At 43.7% G+C, this 23014-nt stretch overlaps 1 protein-coding gene across 1 annotated transcript in view; it reads right to left on the minus strand.

Moving 5' to 3' along the window:
• Window positions 1–1028: 1028 nt before the first annotated feature.
• The window catches only part of ESYT1 (extended synaptotagmin 1), a 58793-nt gene continuing 36807 nt past the window's right edge, over window positions 1029–23014 (minus strand). The window contains exons 14-31 of the mRNA XM_060252026.1: window positions 21399–21470; window positions 20878–20964; window positions 20645–20794; window positions 19752–19904; window positions 18935–19111; window positions 17835–17917; window positions 15722–15770; window positions 15542–15631; window positions 14930–15025; window positions 13925–13996; window positions 11202–11288; window positions 10026–10169; window positions 9782–9945; window positions 9056–9157; window positions 7913–8044; window positions 6764–6866; window positions 6618–6667; window positions 1029–4170 (exon numbers count right to left, since the gene is read on the minus strand). Coding sequence (XP_060108009.1) covers window positions 4137–4170; window positions 6618–6667; window positions 6764–6866; window positions 7913–8044; window positions 9056–9157; window positions 9782–9945; window positions 10026–10169; window positions 11202–11288; window positions 13925–13996; window positions 14930–15025; window positions 15542–15631; window positions 15722–15770; window positions 17835–17917; window positions 18935–19111; window positions 19752–19904; window positions 20645–20794; window positions 20878–20964; window positions 21399–21470 — 1845 coding nt within the window. The 3' untranslated portion in view covers window positions 1029–4136. The remainder of the gene's footprint in view (window positions 4171–6617; window positions 6668–6763; window positions 6867–7912; window positions 8045–9055; window positions 9158–9781; window positions 9946–10025; window positions 10170–11201; window positions 11289–13924; window positions 13997–14929; window positions 15026–15541; window positions 15632–15721; window positions 15771–17834; window positions 17918–18934; window positions 19112–19751; window positions 19905–20644; window positions 20795–20877; window positions 20965–21398; window positions 21471–23014) is intronic.

The raw sequence follows: 23014 nt of genomic DNA on the forward strand, positions 1-23014 counted from the left end.
TCTAGAACATCAGGACTTTCCTCTGTGATAGGGCTTTTGTCTTCTATTGTCTGGAAGAATGCCTGAAAGTTAACAGTAAAAAATCCAAGGTTGTTACTTTTGGCAATAAAATCTAATGTGTACCATAAGTGTCAAATTTATGGTAATAATATTGAGTTCTCCTATTTTAAATACCTAGAGGTTTAATTTGACCAGAGATTAACTTGGTCAGTGCAAGCTGCTCAAGTTAAAGGACTGACTGTAGTGGCAACAAATATTATCTATTATCCATCTATTGTTCTGGGGTTCAGAATAGCCCAGCCACTATTAAACCGTTTTACACTAAAGTGGCTGCACAAAGCTTATATGGGGCTGGCATCTGGGTTGATAAAATAGGGGAATCCTTTGATTAAATTCTTCTCAAATTTCTATGTTCCATCTCTGGAATTCTGAATTGTGTAGCAGAGGTGGCCCTCTGAGCAGAACTGGGATAATAATTTCTTGAAGCTTGAGGTTGGTTGAAGCCTTTTTCTTTTAAAGCTAAAAACATACACTCCCGGCAAGTACCCTGACTGTCCCTGATGGCGAACAGAAGCAACTGTTCCAGAACAAGGCACAGAGAAAAGACATATGCTTTGAATCATCCATTTTGGATCCAGAGTCAGCTCGTCCATTGGATACATATTATATTTTCCCAGTCTGCTCCTGAGGTAACTACAGGTGAGCAGTGGGATTATCAGAGCACAAGTTCAACCTTTTTCTGCTTTACAATGCAATCCTAGGCAGAGTTACACCTTTTAAAGCTCATTAATTTCAAGGGACTATGAAGGATGTAGCTCTTGTTTAGGATTGCACTGTATATCTGACTTCTTGCCAGGTGATGTTACCTCATGTCAATTAAATTTGGCCAATTCTTTTCTTTGAATGTAACTGTTCATTGGAGCAACCATTTAACCTTGGAATTACAGAATCTCAGACTGATTGGCAAGATGGTGGTTTTCTTCACCTTGTTGCTTGAGGTAAGAAATAAATAAATCTTAAAGCACAGACACATTTTCCTTTTCTCTTTATTGGCTATGACAAGTTAACAGTGGCTGCTACAAGAGGCACAAGTGCCAGGAACACATTCCTACATTAAAGCCTGTTTGAAGAATAGCACAAACTGGAGCCCTGGTTTGGCATTGAAGGGAGCAGAGCGATCAAGCTCCTTTCAGGCATACACATCTCTCCCCCCGCCCCCCATCCGGCTTCCAGTTCAACAAGCTCTAGGGGGAGCAGAGCAAGATCCAGAGAAGAAGCAGGTTTTGCTCTCTCAAATATATTTGTGACACTCATATGCACAGAAATAAACAATTAAAAATCTTTTATAAATAGATCACAAATAATGGTTTTGGCTTCTGTGGCAGCACAATCAGTGAAAGGGGAGGGGGCTGGAAATTGGAGATCCAGCTGTGGTGGTGGAGTGAAGGATGGGAAAAGAGTCAGCAGCAGCAGCAGGTCAGGCAGCACTGCAGAGAAATGCTTGTTCCCCTTCCTGTACTTTGGAAAGGCCAGAAGTATGTCCTGTCCACCCATCTCAGAAATCTATGGCAAGGCATCGGCCAGGATTTAGTTCCCTGAGGGCTTATCTGCATGATTTTTAAAAAACTGTTAAAACAATTAGAGTCTGTCTCAAAGAACTAAATGGAACATCTGGAAAGACAAAAAAAACAACCTTTCATAAACCAAAGCCCAGGTACTTCAGGCAATGCACTGGATCCAGAGTAAGGGTTAGATCCTATGACTTTCACCCAGCTTTTTTTCCAATAGAGAAAGGCTTCCTTCAGCAAAGAAAGACTTTTCTCCATCAGTAGAAGCCACTGGAGGAAGTCTTTCTCACTTGAAGGAAAAATTAGCAGAAGAGAGTTGTAGTATTCAAGTTCACAGAAGGGAATCCAACCCCAGAACTGACAATTTCTCCCAGTTCTCCTTTCCCACAACAGACCCCCCCCCCTCATGTCACTCCTCAGGGTTCACTATCCTTCAAGACCAACATTTTGAGGAGATCAGTGGGCTGCACTGGGAAGAGGGAGGCAGGAAAATCCCATGTTCCTAATGGAACATTTATTGTGGATCCAGCCTTATGAAGAGAATGCCATGCTGCCCACATGCTCTCTGGAAGGAGTCTCTTTCAAGGGAGTGTAACTCCCATTTTTTCCCCAGACCTGATTTGCGATTAAAAAAAAAATAAATCAAACACTATTGTAGCATTGGCCTGTCTGCGCCGGAAAGACAAAACACTCCTGAGGATTCTTTGGGCTACTATCTCTAGGCTCCTTGCCTGTGTTAGAGATGCTTCTCAGAGTAATAATTAGCCTGTTCACTTCATTAGCTGCAATATTGGGGGGGAGGGCTTTCATTACTGATTAACTCTGTGTAGCCAAAGAAATTATTCAATATTTTTTCTTCTTTTATTAGTATGATTGCACAAGTGCAATAATGAAAAAGGATCAAACAATTGTTTGGGCTGCATGCAGAAAACCAGTAACTAATTCCCCTCCCTTCTGAAGCAGGAATTAGGCAATTAAAAATTAGTTCAGGAACTGGAATAAATTAGTTAGAGGAAGAAGCCAAAAAACAGATTGCTTTGAAAGAATCAGGTAAAAACTACTGATTAAAGGGACAGTTGCACATATGGGTCTTCCTCTTGAATAAGTGTATAGTACAACCTTTATTTTGAGAATGGGTATGGCTGGATTTTTATGAGGAAAAATAGCACTAGAGTATCTGCCGATCTGCTGCATCAATTTTGTTTCTAGTTGATTGTAGCAAAGCAATGATAGCAGCTAGATGATCCTACTGTTTAAGCAACCCTGGCCTCATAATAACATTGCGATCTTTGGATCCTCAAAGCAAATCTCCTTTCCCCACAACCTCCCATAAGTTTCCTTCCAGTCAACTTGTACAATATAGTCAAAGTCAGTCAAAACATAAGTATTGCAAGTGAATTCACATACAGTTAGATAAATTATCTGCATATCTGAATTTAAATCAGAATTCCCTTGCTACAGAATGCACACAGTCCTACAACTTGGTGCAAAAGGGTGAGGAGGAAGAGGTTTCCACCCAACTCGCCAGCTCTAGGACTTGGGTGCAAGAAGGCACCAGGCAACATTCATCTTTAAAAATCCCCCCAAAACTGAACATGGCACAAATACAATACTGCAGACAGCGGCAGCAGAGCACAGTATGCAGTGAGACAAGAAGTCAAACAGACCAACTCTTTTTACAGGAGTCAGAAACAGAAAGAGCAGGTATGGATAGTGAGGTCAGAGTGAGCTGCTGCTGGGAGCATGGGCACTGCAACACTGAGGCCTTAGCGAAATACATAAGAATTAGAGCCATGGAGCACACAAACTGCAGGGGGGAGGGGAATATAAAAACACACTGCAAATAAAAAGTACTTGGCCATTGCACCCCCGCTTTCTTAAAACTTTGGTTCAAAAATGACCCAGTGTCAGTTTCAAACCATATTAACATGAGGGCTAGGTCAAAATCCCTGTTGCTTGCACAGGCTGAACAATGTTCCCTTTCTAGATAAAAGCTGCTACTTGGTCCCCTTTGGGGATATCAGCAACTCTGCTCAGGCATGGAACCCTTTGTTTCATAGGAAGTCAGTTGGTTATTTGCCCACTATTAGTGTGGGGAAATATTTGGTCCCTCTGTGTTGGTATTCTTAAACCTTTCTAGCTAGCACACACAGCCCCAAGGCCCACTTAGTAGACTCTCTGGTGGCTACTGAAAGAGTCAACTCACAGCAAGCCTGTAAGGACCTTTGTCTTCAATGGAAGGATGAAAGAAAAGTCTCTCTTCTTTGGTCAAGAAAAAAGGCAAAATGTGGTTTGCTGTGTTGAAAGAAGCACATAGGGTGAATGCAGGATGCAAATCTGCCCACCTCCTTCAAAGATCGCCTATGGGTCCCTTCTCAGCCCCTACTGGCTTCGCATTGAAAAGAAGATTCTAAAAATGTAATGCCAGGATTGCTTAAAAGCAAAACACTGAAAAGCCTGTCTGGTGGGGGTGAGCTTAGAATCCAGCAGTGAAGGATGGTAGAGATGTTCATGCCAGCTCTTCAACTCCCTGGATAGTGAAGTTTCAGAAAGGAGGCACTGGGGCAACTAGGTGCTGCTCTTATCATCTTTTAAGTCGTACCTGCAAGACAGAAGGGAAACACGCATCACTGTTCTCTGAATTCTCATCACAAAACAACCTAAAAGCAACAATTCCCAGGCCACAAAGCAAGGCCTTCCTAGGGCTGTGACGGCAGTTGCTGGGGAATCACAGTTTCCTCCCACAACCTTGCAGTTCAACCCATCCCTGCAATTAGGAAAAGGTGTAGAAGGCTGACTATCCTCAGCCCCTCCATTTAATGCAGTGCGGAATGCAGTGGGTTCCTACATGATATGTTCACATCCTACAAAGTCCTCATGTCCCCCTATGGGTCAAGCAGAGGAGTCAACCAGATGTGTGCTGGATTTCCATATATGGAATTCAATTCCCAGGTGTGGTACATGTACTTATGGTTTTAATTTAGAAATTCAGTGACTGATTCTTTATCATAATGCTGGTGTTTATTTTTATGCTACACATTTTATTTATTTAAAACATTTATTAGCTGCTTTTCTACCTTGTGGGACCTCAAGGTGGCTTACAATGTAAATAAAACAACAGTTATAAAAAATGGAAGACCACAATTAAAATCAGAATTAGGACTGCCAATTTAAAAAAATCTCTACTAGACAAATACAGTCATAAATAAAACTGTCAATGTTGAGGGTATATTGAAAAAAATGCAAGTCATCCATTTTATCTCTCTATATAACTAGGAATAAGGCCCATTGTGAAGAAAAATACAATGGGCTCTAGGAAGAGGCTCTGGGTGAGTGCCACACCATCCTTGATGTCTTCCCACCCACCCAGGTGAAGGCATTCACCCCCCACCCACCTTATGGGCAACTGATATCTGTCATCTGGAGAGCAGTTGCAATTCGGAGTGATCTCCAGCCCTCACCTGGAGATTGGCAACAGGAGGAAATGGCTGGTTTGGAGGGTGGAATATATGGCACTGTACCTGTCTGAGGTCCCACCCCTCTTCAAACCCTATCCTCTCCAGGCTGTACCCCTCAAATCTCCAGGAATTTCCCAACCTGGAATTGGCAACTGCTAAGTCACACTGGCTATCATGGGGGGCTACTTCTGAATAGGAGCAAGCAGCCAGGCCTAGTTACGTCATGCCAGTCAAGTGGCATCAAGTCACCCAGAGTGTGCTGCCAGGCCTAGGATAGCCAACCTCCAGGTGGAACCTGAAGATCTCCTGGGATCACAACTGAACTCCAGACAACAGATCTCTCCCCATCCTAGAGAAAAGAAAATAACTGCTTTGGAGGGTGGACTGTATGCCATTCTACTCACCTGAGGCATCTCCCTTTAATTCACTTGAGGCATTCCCCTCTGGCTAGGGATGAGGCTATTGGAGGAGGGAGTAACAGGAAAGAGGCAGCAGCCATGGCCTCTTAGGAAATGCTCCTGGCAGGGCCTAGTAGCATTACAGTGATGGTGGCTCCATGGCTGTATTTGCGGTCTTTGAAAGGTGTGTGTACTGGAAGGCCATATGTGTGGGCCATTGATGGGACAACAGAGGTCTGTTGCCAGCAATGCCTTTCATGAGGCCAGTTGAGGACATAAGAGTTGGAGATGTGGCTGTCTTTGAGGTAAGACTGTTTTGGTGGTTTGTTCAACATTCCTGGTCTTGCAGAAGGTGGGGGCAGGGGAGTCACCCAATGGGAGGCCAGAGACGCTGAGTGAGCCATGATGGGCCAATTATTTGTTGAGTGCATGGAATGCACCCACAAGCCAATGACAGAGCTCCATTTGGCCACCACCACAGGGGAATTATACAGATTCTGAGGCCAGTTGACAGAGAGGAAACAGAGAAGCATCGGAGATGTGTCTGTCTCTGAGGTAAGACTGTTTTTGTGGATTGTTCAACATTCTTGGGCCTGCAGTAGGCAGGGGAGTCAGCTAATGGGACACCAGAGACACTGGAGAGTGCATGGAATGCATGGAATGTTGAGTGCATGGAATGCATGCATAAGCCAATGGGAAGACAGCAATAGTAGGGGAGCACTTGCCCAGAGCCTCTTTTTAGAGCTTGTTGTATTTTTCTTCACAACAGGTCTTATTCCTAGTACTCAAATAGGTATGTACCTGTTCACTAAAGAGTTTTACTAAAGGTGAGCACTCATGATAGAGCATGCAGGAAAGGGAGGAGGATGAGAAGGAATAAAAATCTAGGGAGCAGAACCAAGGTTATAGTAATATTGTCAGAGGCAACACATTACAGTTCATACATCAAGCATCTGGTAGATAAAGAAAAAAAGATTTAGAAGAGTCCAGCCATCCTGCTATAGCACAAAGTTTGGTCTCTTTTCAGCCTCAATAATGAGACAAGCCCCATCTTTGAATCAAATTTTCCGTGAAAATGGCAGCCCAGATAGGAGAAAAGGAGGAGATGATTCTCAGACCACTGATACAGAAAAGTGAAACTGACTTCTCCCACTATCCATTCTTGCACGTTTGGCTCTTCCTCCCATACTCACCACTGGGCAGCACCTTGAGTCAGGTCCATCTGTGAAAGGTCAAGGTGCACCTGGAAGAAAAAACACAGAGGAAGTATGCTTGTTTCATTCTCTCAAAGAGCCCATTCTTCCAAAGGGGAACCCGCAGTAACCCTCATGCTCTGTACCTTTCCAATTGGCTCTGGTCGTGACATGAAAGAGGCGCCATTTTTAATGTAAGCCTCCAGCTTCCTTCGGTGGGCTTCTTCCAAGGGTATATCCCACTCAAACCTGTTTTGGGGAAATAAGTAACACAGATCAGCCCACAACACTTTAATTACCTGCTATAATTAAAGTGATGACATCATTGTGTGAATTTTCTCCTGCTGTGTCAGTGCATGCTTATGGCTGTAATGGGCAACCTGAATTGCACTGGTGATGGTAACTATGGAAAAGGAGGATCAACTCTGAATTAAGAAACCCTTTGCCTGGTCTCATTTAAGCAATAAGGGTGTTGGAGCTAGACAATATCTGGATCAAAGCGATGCCTATTTTCAAGCACCACATGCTATGAAGAGCTTGTTACATGGAAACCAGTACTACGGGGGAGCCATGTTGCGAGCATCAGCCCTTAATGAACATTCTTGATTCAGTGCTAATTAAAGACTCAGAGCTTCAGCACAAAGCTAACATACCAGGCTACAAATAAGAAAGTCCTCAGTTCAAACTGGGCCTCTGATATGCACTCACTATCAGAGCAATCCAAAGCAGACTCACACTCTTCTAACTCCATTTACTTCAACAGACTTAGAAAGGCGTACTCTGCTTAGAACTGCACTGTAGGTGGCCTATGGCAAGCTATCTCTTCGCTTCAGCTCCATGCTGACAGTATCAGAAAGGATGATAACACTGTTTTATACTGCAGGAGTGCTGTGATGATTGATGAGATCAAGTTGGTCACAGCACCTTGGAACAATGTACCAAATACTAACAGGGGAAATTTCAACTCTCTTGTGCTAATTAGTGAGTCAGTTCCTTCAGTGCTCCCTGTAGATCTTAAAATGTACATATTCCTGGGTAGAATCCATCCTAAAAGAGTGATCATTTAGGAAGTGAAAAATTCTAATCCCCTCCCTGGTCAGTCTTTGGTAATGGCTAAATTTCTTTAGTGTCTGACAGCTTAACAAAATGGCAACCGCAAGAAATTCTTTATTTAGAAAACAGAAGTTGGATCTGATTGGTCACTGGTATAATAGTGATTCCATATCTCTGCAGGTCCCTCCCCAATTTTTCAGTGAGACACTCCCACACAAAAATGCACAATCTGATACTCTTACTTTTCATTGAACTCAGGATTAAGAGTCTTCTTTCGGAGAGTGGTCTTTCTCTTGGTAACACGGGATTTGTCAGGCAGAAGGATGAGAGAGACATATAGGTCAGGAAAATCCTTGGTGCTTGACTTTAGGTTCCTGGAATGGAAATGGAAGGGCAGTAAAATTCAGTGACAGCAAAATAGCAAGTAAGATATTCTAGAAGGAGACACTGAAGGGAGTTAAAACTATGGACATCATGAGTGGCAACATAAATTGGCCCAGCTCTTCAAAAAACAATGTATCATAAAGATAGCACATCACTTTCCTTTCTCTTTTGTGTGATACACTAATTACAGATATTGTACTACAAATGCCAAGACCAGGTCTCAAATCCCCACTGGGCCACTTACTGTTTCTCAGTCTAACCTACTTTACATGGTTGTTCTGAGCATAAACAGAGGAAAGAAACAATGTACGCTTTTCCCAAACAGTGTCATTTAAAGCAGAATTACACACTTGTGTCTGGCACTGTGAGTTCCTTGGAATATATATGCCGTGTTCTTTCTTGAAAAGTTAAAATCTGTTTCCCTGCCTCTCTGTTTTTGTTTTTAAATTGCAATATCTTGTCTACTGTTCTGGAGAGCTTGGAAGATTGTACAATGTTTTGTGCCTATTTGGTTGGTACTAATGAAAGGTTACATGGATTCTGTGTGGACCAATATGGCTTTTTACAACTCCTCCCTCCCTCAGTGTATCATTGAAATGTGTGGGCACTCATGTAGCCTTTTTAAAAAGGCAGCTATGCACTACCATTTCATGAGCTCCTTTCCTGCTCTTCCCTCTTCAGCATCTGTGTGTGCACCCTCTCCACTGCTGCCTTCCTCTATGTGGATTCCCTTGCAGCAAACCTATCACCTGCACCATTACATGCAGAAAGGGATTTCATGTGACCACTTTTGACTCAGAGCCACTGCATATATGGTGGTTGGGGGGGATCCTGAATAAGCCTTCAGCTTCCTGCACTGACAACAAACCTGCGCTGATGTGTTGTGGGGAGGCATCCAGTAGGATGCCTGAAAAGGTCACCCTTCTTCACCTCCAGCATGGAGAATCCAAGCAGCTCTATCAACACACCCTAGTGCAAACACTTCTTTCAGTTTTGATTACCTGCAGGCATGCACAACAGCAACAAGTTTGCGCGCATCCATGTTGTACCAAACAGTCAGGCGAAGCTGGCCCAGGGGTGAGTCCGACAGTTCTGAGTTGCTGCTATGTAGAAAAACACAGGTGCAGGTGAATAGTACTGGAATTATGGGAGGGGGGAGGAGGAGGAAAGGCTGTGCATGTTTAGATTCTTCTGGGAAGCACAACCAGGCAAAGGGATGGAAACATGAAGATATTTGGTAGATGCAGGGAAACATGAGGCAAAAAGGAAGATACTGGTTTTAAGATCTATGTATTTCAGCAGCATCCAGGAGAAAAAGGCAGAACTATTAATTTGCCTTTGTTGCACCCAGAGATGTCATGAAGTGCTGAATGGCAGCAGTTAGAAGAGTAACAGAATGACACTGGTGGTGGGGAGGGGAGTTGCTTGGCATGTCACAGGCACTAGGCAAGAAAGACACGCTCATGCAACCACATGACAATGGAAATATGACAGCTGTTCTCTCTGCAGGAAGAACCGCATCTCAGATACAAAATATTGGGCTTCACATGCTAAGGAAATGTGATACCCCTGCAACAGAAGCACTACCTTAAAGGAAGATGTCTTGACCCTCTGCAACAAGGGAATAAGAAGTGCGTATTTACTGCAGAAGAAAAAGGTGGTGTGGAGAAGACCTAAGAGTTCATGATACAATATCCATTCCATTCCACAGTGGATCCCTTCATTACCTGTGGGCATGCGGCATGCGCTGGCGCAGCTCCTGTGTGGAACCAGAGTCTCCATCCTCCCTGATACACAGCTCTGTCTCAGATCCCTTCTGGGAGTTCTCTCCATTCTCTTCGCCTGCCACATTATTCAGGGCCTCCACACCAGAGTGTTGAGAGACAAGAAGCTGTGAAAGAAAGCAGCGAAGTGGTCAAAGAGCCTTCCACCATAATTCAGAACGACCATTCCCCCTACAAAATCTCTTACCCCAAGCTGCACTCGCATTAGGATCTGGCTGCCAGCACCAGAGTTACTGAGTGGGAACCACTGGTCAAGGACGAGCCCCTCTGCTGCCAGCAACTGCGAGAGTGGAAGTGATAGCATACCCATGATGTGCCCATCCTCTTTCACCTATGGGGATAACAATTATAAATCGTTTAAAACAAACAGATACCAAAAATATTTTACTGATGATGTGGGGGGGGGGGAAGGGGTTGGACCCACAGCAGGCTGATTTTCCAAACCTAGCTCCTCCCATGCCCTTCAATTCTTTCAGCTGCAAAGAGGCAATCCCTTTTGTAGGATCCTACCAAGCAGAAAGACTGAGCTGAGAGAATGTGCGCCTTCCCTATGGCTGATTCCCTTTCTCCCCAGTCTCTAAGCAGAGGTAACAGTCCCCTTCAAAGTACAAATGCTCTGAGAGAGGGAGCCATATTCCAAGAACAGTTCTTTTATACATTTTAACAGATTATGGGGGCGGGATTTTCCCTTTCTGCTCTTTAGGCCCTTGACAGAAACGGCCACTTGCTTCACCTTTACTCACAGCCCAGCCAGCTTGTGTCTCTTGGAAGCATGCTGTTCTCTGTCTTTCAGCAGTCCCTGGTAAATTTTTGTGAGCACTCTTTGGCTCCCACCAGCTCTTGGGGTTTGAGAGGGGAGAGCTGACCACTCCAAATCTTTTTCTGTGACAGCAAAGGGATCTCAGGAGAAACCTATTCCTACCTCATCCCTCTTTGGCTCCAAGAATATCTTTATGCTCATCACCTATTTTACTAATACAGGGGATTGCTGATTATGATAATAATATTACATCATATTTATGTAGTATACAGTTGCATTAATGTTGATCCATTCTTTAGTCCCAGAGTTCAGCAACCTTGTATAATCAAAGAGTCAACCCACATCAAAATTCAGAGCACCAGATCAGAGCATTTTGGTCCATTTTTGCTTGAAAATATCTGCTTTTTACATATCCTGGATGGCCCTGGCTCTGCCCTACACTTATTGCTGGCCTGCATCTTGCCAAATAGTTCTTGTCAAAAATCTCTGGACAAAAATATGGGCTCTTCCTAAAACAGATACAAGCATTCTGAGCCCAAACAGCAGAAGACTTGGTGGTCCTTTGGCTCAAAAGGAGCTATAGGTCAACAGTAAGAGACTGACCTGCAGTTCCAAAGACTCTGCATGGGGCCTCTTAATAAGGAAGGAGAAAGCTTCATCCCACATTGGATCTGTTGTCTGAGAGGCAACCTGAGGGAACAGAGAGAAGCCATGACCAAAAGAAGATACAGAAGGAAGAAAAGAGGTTTGGCTCTTGCTTTCTACAAAACAATCTGAGTGGTATGTGTGGAGGGAGCTGAGGGTAGCTTAGAATCCATATTGTTCTGCACCTTTTTGGGACTGTGTGATCAAGCACTTCCTTCCACTTGACAGAATTTGTGCTGCTCTACTGGTTGGGTTGACTTGTTTACATAAATATTCATTTTCATTAATATCTTGATAAAGAACACTATATATCTTGTAAGAGTGTCTGGCTTTCCAACTAGTTCTTGCAAAAAAAATTCATCCCTGCACTAAATTCCTGATTATAAGGGTACACAAATGAATTTTAAACACAAGTTTTATGCAGGTTTTTTTCTTCTGTGGTTAGCCTGGCTAATCCAGTTAACAGATGCTCTTTCTAGTGAAATTCTGGTTCAGTCACTTGTCTTACGCTTCCCTTCATGCTTGAGAAGGGCTGTCTTTATGTATCTTTTATCTACTGCATGTATTTTTAATCAGTTGAGTGCTCGATTATTGCCTGCTGTTAAAATCAATTTTTAGAAGTTGAACGTATGAAGTTCCCATTGGTACATTAGAGTAGAATCATCCACTCTGACTGGCAGTTGCTCAGGCCAAAGAAGATCTTTCCTGCTACTCGGCAGCCTTTTAGAGAAAAGGCTAGAGACCAAAGGCAGTCCTTTCTCCAAGCATAGCACATGCTCTACTACTGAGCCACAGTCCCTCCCCATTGACAAACTGTTCTGGAGAGGAGGGTTTATAGCATTTCAAGTATCAGCCAATCAATGCTGGGCACAGCCAGTTTCTGTTGCAAACACGCAGTTTGTCTCAAGCTCAATCATGAAGAAAAGATATGGAGAAGGATCATGCCTCAGTAGTAGAGAGCATGCATAATGAAGTCCCACGTTTGGTTCCCGGCATCTGCCATTGAAGGATCTCAGGCAGTATGTGTTGGAATGACCATTCTCATTCTGAAACTTTCAAGAACCATGTCCAGTCAATACTGAGCTGGATGATCCAATGGTCTGGCTTAGTATAAGGCAGCTAAATTATGTAAGGTCATATCATTTTTGCTAGAACAAAATGCACTCACCATATAAGAGAATCAATTTATCATGATGCAGAAACTGTATTTTTAATTGATTTAACTGAATCTACAACTGCTTTACAGTGTAAAAACAGAACAAAACCTGAAATAACTCATTTGAATATTTTTAATTAAGCATCTTAATTCTTCCAGCTCCTAGCTTTATGTTACCGCTTAATATGTGTCCAGGAAAGTGTGGCTGTGTGTGCCCAGCCCCAAAGAGGCCCATCGATGACAAGAAGTTTGGGTAGTGTTGGGGTGAGACTGCTGGTTGAAGATGAAGGCCTGGACCTGAAAGCACTGGTCCTCAGATACGCAACTGGACAATATCTTGGGCATCCCACAGCCAGCATGAGGGGATGAGGGTTGGGGATGAGGGGATCTGCTAGGTTCAGTTCCCAGCATCCTCAAGTTGAAAAAGACCAGGTAGTAGACAGTGTACCCTCTCTAAGCTGAGTTAGTGCTAGCTAGCTCACAGATTTTTAGCCTCCAGCTCACAGACTTTTGTCTTAGCTCAGGAAAAATGACTCCAGAGCAAACTAATTTATGCAGCAGCTCACAACTGTAATGCCAGTAGGTCACAAAGTAGAGTTTTTGCTCACAAGACTCTGCAGCTTAGAGGGAATATTGGTATTAGGTATGAAATACATAAGAAAGATCTCAACATGAGATCTGGGGGAACTGCTGCCAGTCAGAGCAGACAAAACCGACCTCAGTAGACCAACAGCCTGGCTCAACATAAGGCAGCTTCATGTATTCAAGTGTTTGCCCTGCCTGGGCAAGGGGGGGCCTTGTCTTGCAGAACTCGCAGAGGCTGGTAGAGTATGGCGGACAGAGAGGGTTGGAGGGTATCTGAGCCCCAGCAGCCTTGGGGCTGAGGATGACCGCCCTGGCAGTCTCTCTGTCACCCAAACTGGCCCACATAAAATCCAGAACAAAAACCCAAATCTATGTAATGCCTTTTTTATTAGGGCAAACCAAAACAATACAGACTATTGTGCAAGCTTTCAAGTTCCTCAAGAATATCTTCATCAGGCTGATGTTACAAAAATTAAAACGGCAGAGGAAGACTCTCAAGCCAGCTCTAGGGGGAGATAGTTGCTGGGAGGAGAAAAGAGCACAGTGGTAGGGATGGGATGGTACGCCCTCTCCTTCCAAACTGAGGCCCTTAAAAGGGAGGTTTCTTGAGTGGGAGTGAGGGAATCATGGAGACATCAATTCATTAACTGCAATTGTAAAATATAAACCCAGAAGCAACGATGTTGGGGACTGTGAGCTAGTGCTTTGTGGGATTTTTTTGATTTTTATTTTTCAGCCACAGAGCTACAAAAAAAAAAAAAAAAAGGTCTTGCATCTTAGAGTAAGGGTAAATGTGCACACATGCTTAATCTGGAAGTTCCACAGCTTCTCCTTCCTTGCTAGCTACCTCACAACTACTCCCTGATACAAAGCAAGGGTTTACCCACACACACACATATGGTCCTTTTCCCCAAAAATACATTCTTATCCATGTTGTTACCTTAGTCTTATAAGAGATGCCACGGACAGAGAGACTGACATATGGGTTTGGGGGTTTTGAGCCCTTCTTCAGCTAGAGAGGTGAGAAAAATAGAATAGTTGCAAGTTTAGTAGTATAGGCACCAACAGGAGGTGCTGTTATAAAGACAGCCATACATTACATCTATAAGTGACATAGGTTCATTTCTGGGGGAGTCACAGCCTCACTGCCATGAGTTCAACATTACACAGAACTCTGTAGGAGGAGTTACATCAGGAATATCCGCATAAAGAACACAGTTGGACTGGAGAGTGAAGCAGGGGGAACAGAAGAAGGGTTGGATCACCATTATGGGTTGTACGTTATATGGTTATTTAGATGCTTTTTCCTCCATTGACCAAGGCAGAACAACGTGCATTCTTCATGGAACAGATATTTAAAACAAAGTACACTTGATTTGCAAGAATCTCACTTTTTACCCCTTTGTAAGAAAGTCTCATTATCACACTTTGCTTCTATGTTTGAATTCCAATATGCAGACTTTTGCATAATTTAATTTGAAGTAGCATTTTACTGGAACCAATTAGGATTCTGAGCTTCCTCAGTACATGTCACCGCAAACACAGCACAGGAAAAAGCACAAATTAATAATGGACAGAGAAGAGTGAGCAGCACCCTTCTGGAGACCCCTGGCTAGAGTATTCTCTGTTCAGTCAAACAGCTCTTCCAGTAACCGGAATGAGCTCTTTTGCTTTTATAGCAATTTTACAGTGCAGAAATTGAGCAGCTTGCCCAAGAGCATTTAGCAACCCATAGATGAGCTGGAATTTGAACTCAGATATTTCTGCTCCAACAGGAAGTTTCACTATGAACTAGAACTAGCCCTGAATTAAAATTAATGAGAAGAAAGCTTTGCTGCAGTTTGTTTAAGGGGCAACTGGCTGTTTACAGAATCTGTCAATGGACTCTTCAGCTCTAATATCTAGAACAATAACATGCAGAGAAGTGGTCTGCCTCTTCACTCACTGGCAACTCAGCTGCCCTATCAAGGAAGACAGACAGTAAGGCAGATGACAGTTCCTCGTTCTTTGGTGTCTGGATCAAACTGTTCACCAGCAGTACCTGCAAAAAGGAGAGCACAAATGGTCCACAAATGGCTTGTCCCCATCAGAAAGCCTGGGGTGAATTCAGGCGGCCACATTACTCATTGCAGTACATGACTGGTTGTATGGTAATTCAAAATGAGGCAGCCTTTTCATCCCCCAAATCCAATGGCAGTCAATTAGATGATCCCATGTAATAGCCATAAGGCTGGTTAGTGTAAGAGCAGAACAATACGTTAAATATTGAACTGTGATCTTATTAATTTCTATAACAGAATGCAGCCCTTGGCCTTGAGTTTTAAGGGGGAGATTGGCTATTTAATTCTTCCTCCTTGCCTCATTTTCTCACTGTAAAAAAATGCCACCCCCAGAACAATTTCTGTTCTTGCTTGGGAAACATTGACACATGATGAGATCTCATGGCATTCTAGTCTGTCTCTCAGACGAGCACCTTGAGGACTAATCTCCCACATCAGGTTAGAGCAGCCCAATCAAGCCTATCCCACATGGCAGCTTTCCTGACCACCCCCATTACCTGCTCCAGCTCAGCAGCACTGGGTATGGGTGGCAGGCACTCCAGCTTCACGTGGAGCCGTCCTGATTTCACATCTTCTAAGGGGAGCCACTGGAAGAAAAACAGGGTAAGAAGAACAGCATGGAGCTATGGATATGCATCATCTACATAATCTCAATAATACTGGCAGATACATCTTACCTCATCAACAAACTTGCAGGCTAGTGCTTGTCTCAGAGGGATCTTACACCTGTTGGAAGTGGGGGGGAGGAGATGAGATTATTCACTTAAGCATGTGACTTTTTTTCCTGCCACTGGCCCTTGCAAAAAATTAACTTGGTTCTCTGCATGTGTGGGGGAAGGGGGGACACCACAATGCTGAGTCTAAATCCACCATCATCCTAAGGAACTGCTGAGGTATTGTGAACTTTCTAGAACAACTCATTTCATCTGGAGAGATTCTGGATGGATTCTGCTTAAGATTCAGAGTCCAACTGATGACCATGTTTAAAACTAAGGAGTTTATTTTCATACTGAACTGTTCAGTGACTCTGGGTGGCTTCCCTTGTAGGTGCATAGCTTGGCTAACTTGCTTAGGCCTGAAGCCATTTGTTTTTTGGTTACAGCACTCAGTGTTCTGGATTTTGTGGGTTCAACTGTGGGAAGAAGAGGCTGATGAATCTTGCTTTATGTCTCAAGTCTGACAAGCCTTTTGATTCCTATAGGCCTCCACTCTATGAAGCCCCCAGCAAAGGATTTTGCAGGCACTGGAAGATAGCATAATGGGCAGACTTGCTATGGAGGTTCTGTGTCTGCTCCTAGCAGAACGCACAGGGTGAAAGACAATTAAAACTAGGGTCCTAATGTGGGTAGAAGGGAGGACAGGAATGTCAGTCTTGCTCTCCATGGATAGTCCAGCCGCCTTCCTTGGACTGTCACCATTTTTGCTTGGGGGGAAAAGAGAAACCTTTATAGTGATAGAAGGGAAAACATGCCAGTATGCCATGATGCTTCTGAGTAAGAAGAGCTGACCTGCATGATACTAGGGATTAGGGAAGGGGCCACAGTGGTGGGAAAAGGGGAATTAATTATTCACCACAATGCCATTTCCCAGATAAAACCAATCTCCAGTTATTTCAAAACCCAGGAAGGAGAAAAGAGAGGCAGAATCTGGGTGCCTACCCTTTTGCCATTACAGGGCTTTAAGGAGCTTGGGGGGAGGGTTCCAACTGGGAAAGTGGCATGGAGGGAAGCGCCATGGACCCCCTCAACATTCCCTTTTCTCCCACAGCTACTTTTAAAGACCAAAAGTGAAGTTTGGACATCACAGAATTCCCAAGTGAGGTGGGAGTTCAGCCTAAGCCTTCTCCCAGTACCACAGGACACAGGGATGACTTGAAAGGCAGTTGGTTCTTGATATTTTTGGTTAATGTTAGTCAAATCTTACTTCACCTATCAAGAGGTAACACAGTAAATATTATTAACATTTATTTATTTATTTATGCAGATTTCTAGTTCACCCTTTCCCAGGTCAGACGCAGGGCAGATTACAACATAATAAAATAATTAAAATCACATCATAAGACAATTAAATTTAAACAGTTAAAACCATTAAAATGAAATAAAACAAGGCAGCGTCAGTGTACAGATATGTACATCCTTCACAGATGAAACACAAGATGCGGTCAGTGCAGGGAGGCCAATTAGCTGGTGTGAGGACGCCCACCTGCCTCAGCCATAAGCCTGGCAGAACAGCTCCATTTTCAGGCCCACCGGAATAGCAATAAATCCAGTAGAGCCCGTATCTCCTTGGGGAGCTGATTCCACCAGGTTGCGGCCAGGACCGAAAAGGCCCTGGCCCTGGTCGAGGCAAGATGGACATCCTTTGGGCCAGGGATGGTTAGAAGATGTTAATTGGCTGATCGTAGAGGCCTCTGGGGCTTGTATGGGGAGAGACAGTCCTGTAGGTATGTAGGTCCCAGGCTGCATAAGGCTTTAAAAGTTAATCCTAAAACCTTGAAACGGATCCGGTACTCAATTGGTAGCCAGTGCAGACTGCGCAGCAATGGCCGACTGCCTGCCCATACAGGCATAAACATATAAGACCACGTATTTTGCTGTTTCACAGAACAATTAAGCACCCACCACCTCAAAACTGGCAGCTCATAATGGCTAGGAAAACAGCAAAGAGGTCAGAGTCGCTTCTCAAGGACTCTTCAGGTTACCCAGGCAACTTCCTCTGCTCTCTACTCAGAGGGGGAGAGAGGTCTCCATTCTGTGGCTTTTGTACATTTTCTTCTTATTTCAAACTAACCTTCCCAGGAAGTCATCTTTGTCAACATCTTTGTCATACACATCAAACTCCACCTCCTGGCCTGGGACATCATTCACTATGACCTGGAGGATGTGGGAAAGAACGTCACAAATTAAGCATGCATTCAGAGCAAACAAAATCTGGTATAGTGTTACGAAGATATAAGGGGAAAGGCATACCTTCATGAAAGTAGCTAGAGACTTTTCAAATGAATACCGGGAATTTAGAAAACCTGGTACATATGTTGGTATAACATTATATCAGTATAATGACATTCTAGTGTTGGGGTTTCTTAAAAATAAAACCCAAGTGACCAGGTAGGTGATGCAGGGGGACAGTCAGGGAACCTGCTGGAAAACCTGCCATATGGAAGCCCCACTCCTGCTATGCTTTATCAGCAGCCATACCAGCCAACAGGGAAACATACAAGCCCATCCCTGTGTGGAAATGTGGGCCTACCTTTGAAGATTTCTCAGAAACTTCAATTAGTGCAGAATGTGGATCTAGGGTGAGCCTCTTAGAAGATACAACCTCAGTGCAGCATCTACACTATCTATCTACTCTGGGCCCAATTCAATGTGTTTGTTATTACCTTTGAAGCCCTTCACAGCCCTAGACCTTCACACTTATCCAACTGCATCTCTCACTATACTCCTGTGAAGCAGCTGCACTCAGACAGCCTCCTCCTTTGGGTGCCCTTCCTTAGGACTATCAGTCTGGCATTGGTCAGGGCCTGTAGTGTAGGTATGTCTTTGAAATGGCTGACTAGAGTGGGTGCACATTCTGTATTCAGGAAGGTATGGGAAACAGTATTATTAAAAAGCGGATTTGGTGGGGATAAATGCATTCTGACACGTGACTTACTAGCTGGACTAATACTCTGCCAGGTACTCAACTGGCACCAGCTGTGCTGCAAGAAAGGCATCTTGGGGTTGAGCACAGCGTGATATGCAGCATCATTCCTCTTTGAAGCACAGTTGTTTGCACATAGGGAGCAAACAAACTGCTATGTTTAAACTATTCCCAGCCAAACCCAGCCATTTCCCATCAGCCAGGGCTGAAAGGACCAAGGAGAGGACAAGGGGAGGGGGCATTCTCACCTCATAGATCTCGCTCCAGCGGGGATTCAGCTCCTCTTTGATGACACGGCTGCGGAACTTCAGGCCACCTAAGCGCACTTTGACATAAGGGTCTGACTTGCCCTTGATCATCCCACCCATGAAGTTATCCTTGGCAATGAGGTTCTCAGCCTCCAGAAGATGAATACGAATCACATTCTGAGGGCAAGATTACATGAGAGGAGATTAAATATCCCTGACCAAACTGCAATTATCATTATATACTTCAGTGGATTTTTCCCTCCAGGGTTGCCAAACCAACCTAAATTTTTTTTTTAAAGTCTTTTTGGGCAAAGAAATGGGGAGAGGATGAAATGTGATTTGACTCAGAGAGCATCCATAGCACAAGTGGCAATATGAACCCATGTCTCCAGATACTTGTCCAATGCTTTGATAAAACCATGTTGAAAGACACTATACCTTTGCACATTAGATGCCAGGGTCAAACAACAGGGGAGAATTTTTTCTTTTCTGACCTACCTGTTCAATCCCTGGCTGGTTTCTGTTAGAGACAGGATGTTGGTCTATCTTGCTCTGATTTTTTAACCTGATTAATAATGATGCTTTGACAAACTATTTTTTTCTTCTCTAATATTTATTCTGACTTAATCACAACCACACACTTATCTTCTTTCTAAATTTATCTGTTTTTAAAAGATCAGCCTGCACTTCAATTTGAACTGGTGAATCAAAAGCACAGGGATTCCAGTCCTCATTCCCTACCATTGCCACGTGTGTGCCATCTCACCCAGCAAGCCAATGACTCAAAATATCAAACTTCTCCATGGTATGACCTTACCTCAGTGCCAAACTGAGCATCTGGGCTGGCTGTGAGAGGCCGAGGAGTCTTGTCAACGCTGCTGCCAACATAGGCACTCTCGGTAACATTCAGATGTCCTGGAGGACATGGCCGGGGGGTGAAGCAACCTTCAGGGGCATCAAGATATAAGACCTACAGAAATGGCAGCATACAGAGTGGGATCAGGTTAGAAAGCCTGCTTATGTTGCAGGTTAAGAAGCACCAGTCCACTGAAGGGAAGGCTAACACAATACTGTCAATTCTAACACCTACCCTTTGGCAGAGAGAACCCTGCTGCAAAGCTGGCCACAAGATAATCTGAAAGATCTAAGTCTAAAAAAACTGTGCCACTTCTAAAAGGAGCATCTGAATATCTCTTACAGCACATAAGAGAAAGGGTCCCTTCATCTCCTTGCCAATTGGCCAGCTTTTAGGTGGCTTCCCCCACTGAAAGTGGAAAGATACGGCATCATTACTTTATGGCAGAATATCAGCTACCAAATTATTTAACAACAGATGAGGTGGGAGAATGGTAGGCAAAAGGGAATACTGCACAAAATCTGCCCTTGTACAGCCTTCACTGCCCACTGTGAATGCTTCTGAATTTGCAGCAGGAAATAGAACATAGTAGGGACTTATCCTCATGAAGAAGCAGCTATACTGTGCCCTTTCCTCTGCCCCTTCCATTTTTCCTGTTCTTTTAAAAAAGGTTTAAAATGTATTTTAAACATTTTCCTGCAGTTTTACATAAAGTGCCTTGAGAGCAAATTATTGGGCTAGGTGGAAAGAGGAAGAGGTTGTCTCAGTTACCACGATCACCACCAACAGCAACAACATTGTCATAATCAGAGGCAGTCCCCTAAATGCAACACTGAAACTCCAGACCCTTTTACCCGCATAATGAGTTTCATGTAGATGCGGCTGTTGGGTCCAGAGTTCTCCAGCTGGAACCCTTGGTCAAGGGTCAGCTCATCGGCACTCAACAAGCGGGATAGGGGGATAGTGAGGGAGCCCAGTGTAGTCTGACGGTTGTCATCTTTGACCTGTAGAGGGACCAAAAGAGTTTTTGCTAGTGCCTTCGTGGGAAAAAAGACAGATGGGGCTCAGACGAGGGGGCAAAGCCTACCTGTATATCAATATCCTCTTTGGCTGGGTTTTGCAGGAAGAAACGGAAGGCATCATCCCAGACGGGGGAGACGGTGTTGTAGACAACCTGGCACAGTGAGAGGCCAGAGAATGACAGTAAATTGCTAATTATCCTTCAAAGAGAGGCAAAAACAGTCATCCAAGCATCAAATATCCAGCAGTTACTTTGACATGGCACCCCTTCTGCAAGAAATTTCTGCTCAGAAGCTGCTGTCCTTAGAAGAAGGTAACATGCCAGCCTTAAATCCTTCCCACCAGTGGTACATACAGTAAGGGATTATTATACTGAATTATGCTGTAATGAAGGAGTAGACAAGACTCTCTATGCACTTTCACTTTGCCAACCCCGATCTGTTTATCGTAGATCTCCCCACCAATGAATTACAACTGGAGAGCTCCAGCAAATAATAATTAGTAAACCCCACACCTTTTTGGTACGACGTTTTGTGAAAAGGCAGAAGAGGGGTGGGGGGAGAGAGAGAAATACATGACATCCCTTACCCTGCTCTCACGAGTGACGTCTTGGATAGAGAGTTGTACTATAGGATTGGGTTCCTTGCTGGATTTCTTCAACTGTGGAACAGTCAAGAAACAGTGAACCAAGGGCTCGTTCAGGAATTATATAAGCATCAACAAGTTAGGACATTATAAGAAAACCACTTCCTCTTTTATAAAATCTTGCACTAATAAGGGACTCAATGGATAATCTAATCTCCTGGTAAAGAACTACATGTTTGGGCTGTTTTAATAGTAGTATGGTGATAGCCACATATTTTAAATATTTTAATAATATATTTGTTATTTGTTTTCATTTTGTTTTACCTTCTTGGTTTTAATGTAAGTTGCTGAGAGACCCCTTGGGTGAGAGGTGACTTAAAAAATCATATAAATAAATATAATTATCATATTGGTTTCACACTGAGTCAACTTCCTAACAATAGCTGGTGTCCCAGAGTAAAGATCAATTTTTGAATAAACATAATGAACCATTTGAAGATAAGTAGATTGGTTCTGTGCGGGGTGCACCATACATCAGCATTTCTCAGACTGGGCTTCAGGGAACTTTGGAGGTCCATGGTGGCATTCCAGGATGCCTGCAAATCTTTTATAAGGACAGAGAGTAAACCCCTACCACACACATTTGGTTAACATAAAAACAGAGACCTTTTTGTTTTCCAGGAATAGTAGCAAGCACTCTTCATCTTAGTGGATGGGGATGGAATTCATTTCCCCCTCTTTCAAAAGGCAGAAGCTCACAGAGCCATCATAAGAACATAAGAAAAACCATGCTGGATCAGGCCAATGGCCCATCCAGTCCAACACTCTGTGTCACACAGTGGCCAAAAAAACAAACAAAACCCAAGTGCCATCAGGAGGTTCACAAGTAGTTCTAGAAGCCCTTCCACTTTGCCCACCCTCAAGCACCAAGAATACACATCATCACTGCCCCAGACAGTTCCAGTAATATACTGTGGCTAATAGCCACTGATGGACCTCAGCTCCATATTTTTATCCAATCCCCTCTTGAAGCTGGCTATGCTTATAGCCGCCACCACCTCCTGTGGCAGTGAATTCCACATGTTAATCACCCTTTGGGTGAAGAAGTACTTCCTTTTATCTGTTTAACCCGATTGCTCAGCAATTTCATTGAATGCCCATGAGTTCTTGTATTGTGAGAAAGGGAGAAAAGTACTTCTTTCTCTACTTTCTCCATCCCATGCATAATCTTGTAAACTTTTATCATGTCATCCCGCAGTTGAAGTTTCTCCAAGCTAAAGAGCCCCCAACGTTTCAACCTTCCTTCATAGGGAAAGTGTTCCAAACTTTTAATCATTCTAGTTGCCCTTTTCTGAACTTTTCCCAATGCTATAATATCCTTTTTTGAGGTGCGGTGGCCAAAATTGTGCACAGTATTCCAAATGAGACCGCACCATCGATTTATACAGGGGCATTATGATACTGACTGATATGTTTTCAATTCCCTTCCTAATAATTCCCAGCATGGCATTGGCCCTTTTTTTATTGCAACCGCACACCGTCTTGACATTTTCAGTGAGATCTACCATGACCCCAAGATCTCTCTCTTGGTCATCCCTCTCCCCAGTCACCTAGCTTCC

Source organism: Heteronotia binoei, chromosome 13 (genome assembly GCF_032191835.1).
Source record: "Heteronotia binoei isolate CCM8104 ecotype False Entrance Well chromosome 13, APGP_CSIRO_Hbin_v1, whole genome shotgun sequence".
NCBI classification, from domain to species: domain Eukaryota; kingdom Metazoa; phylum Chordata; class Lepidosauria; order Squamata; family Gekkonidae; genus Heteronotia; species Heteronotia binoei.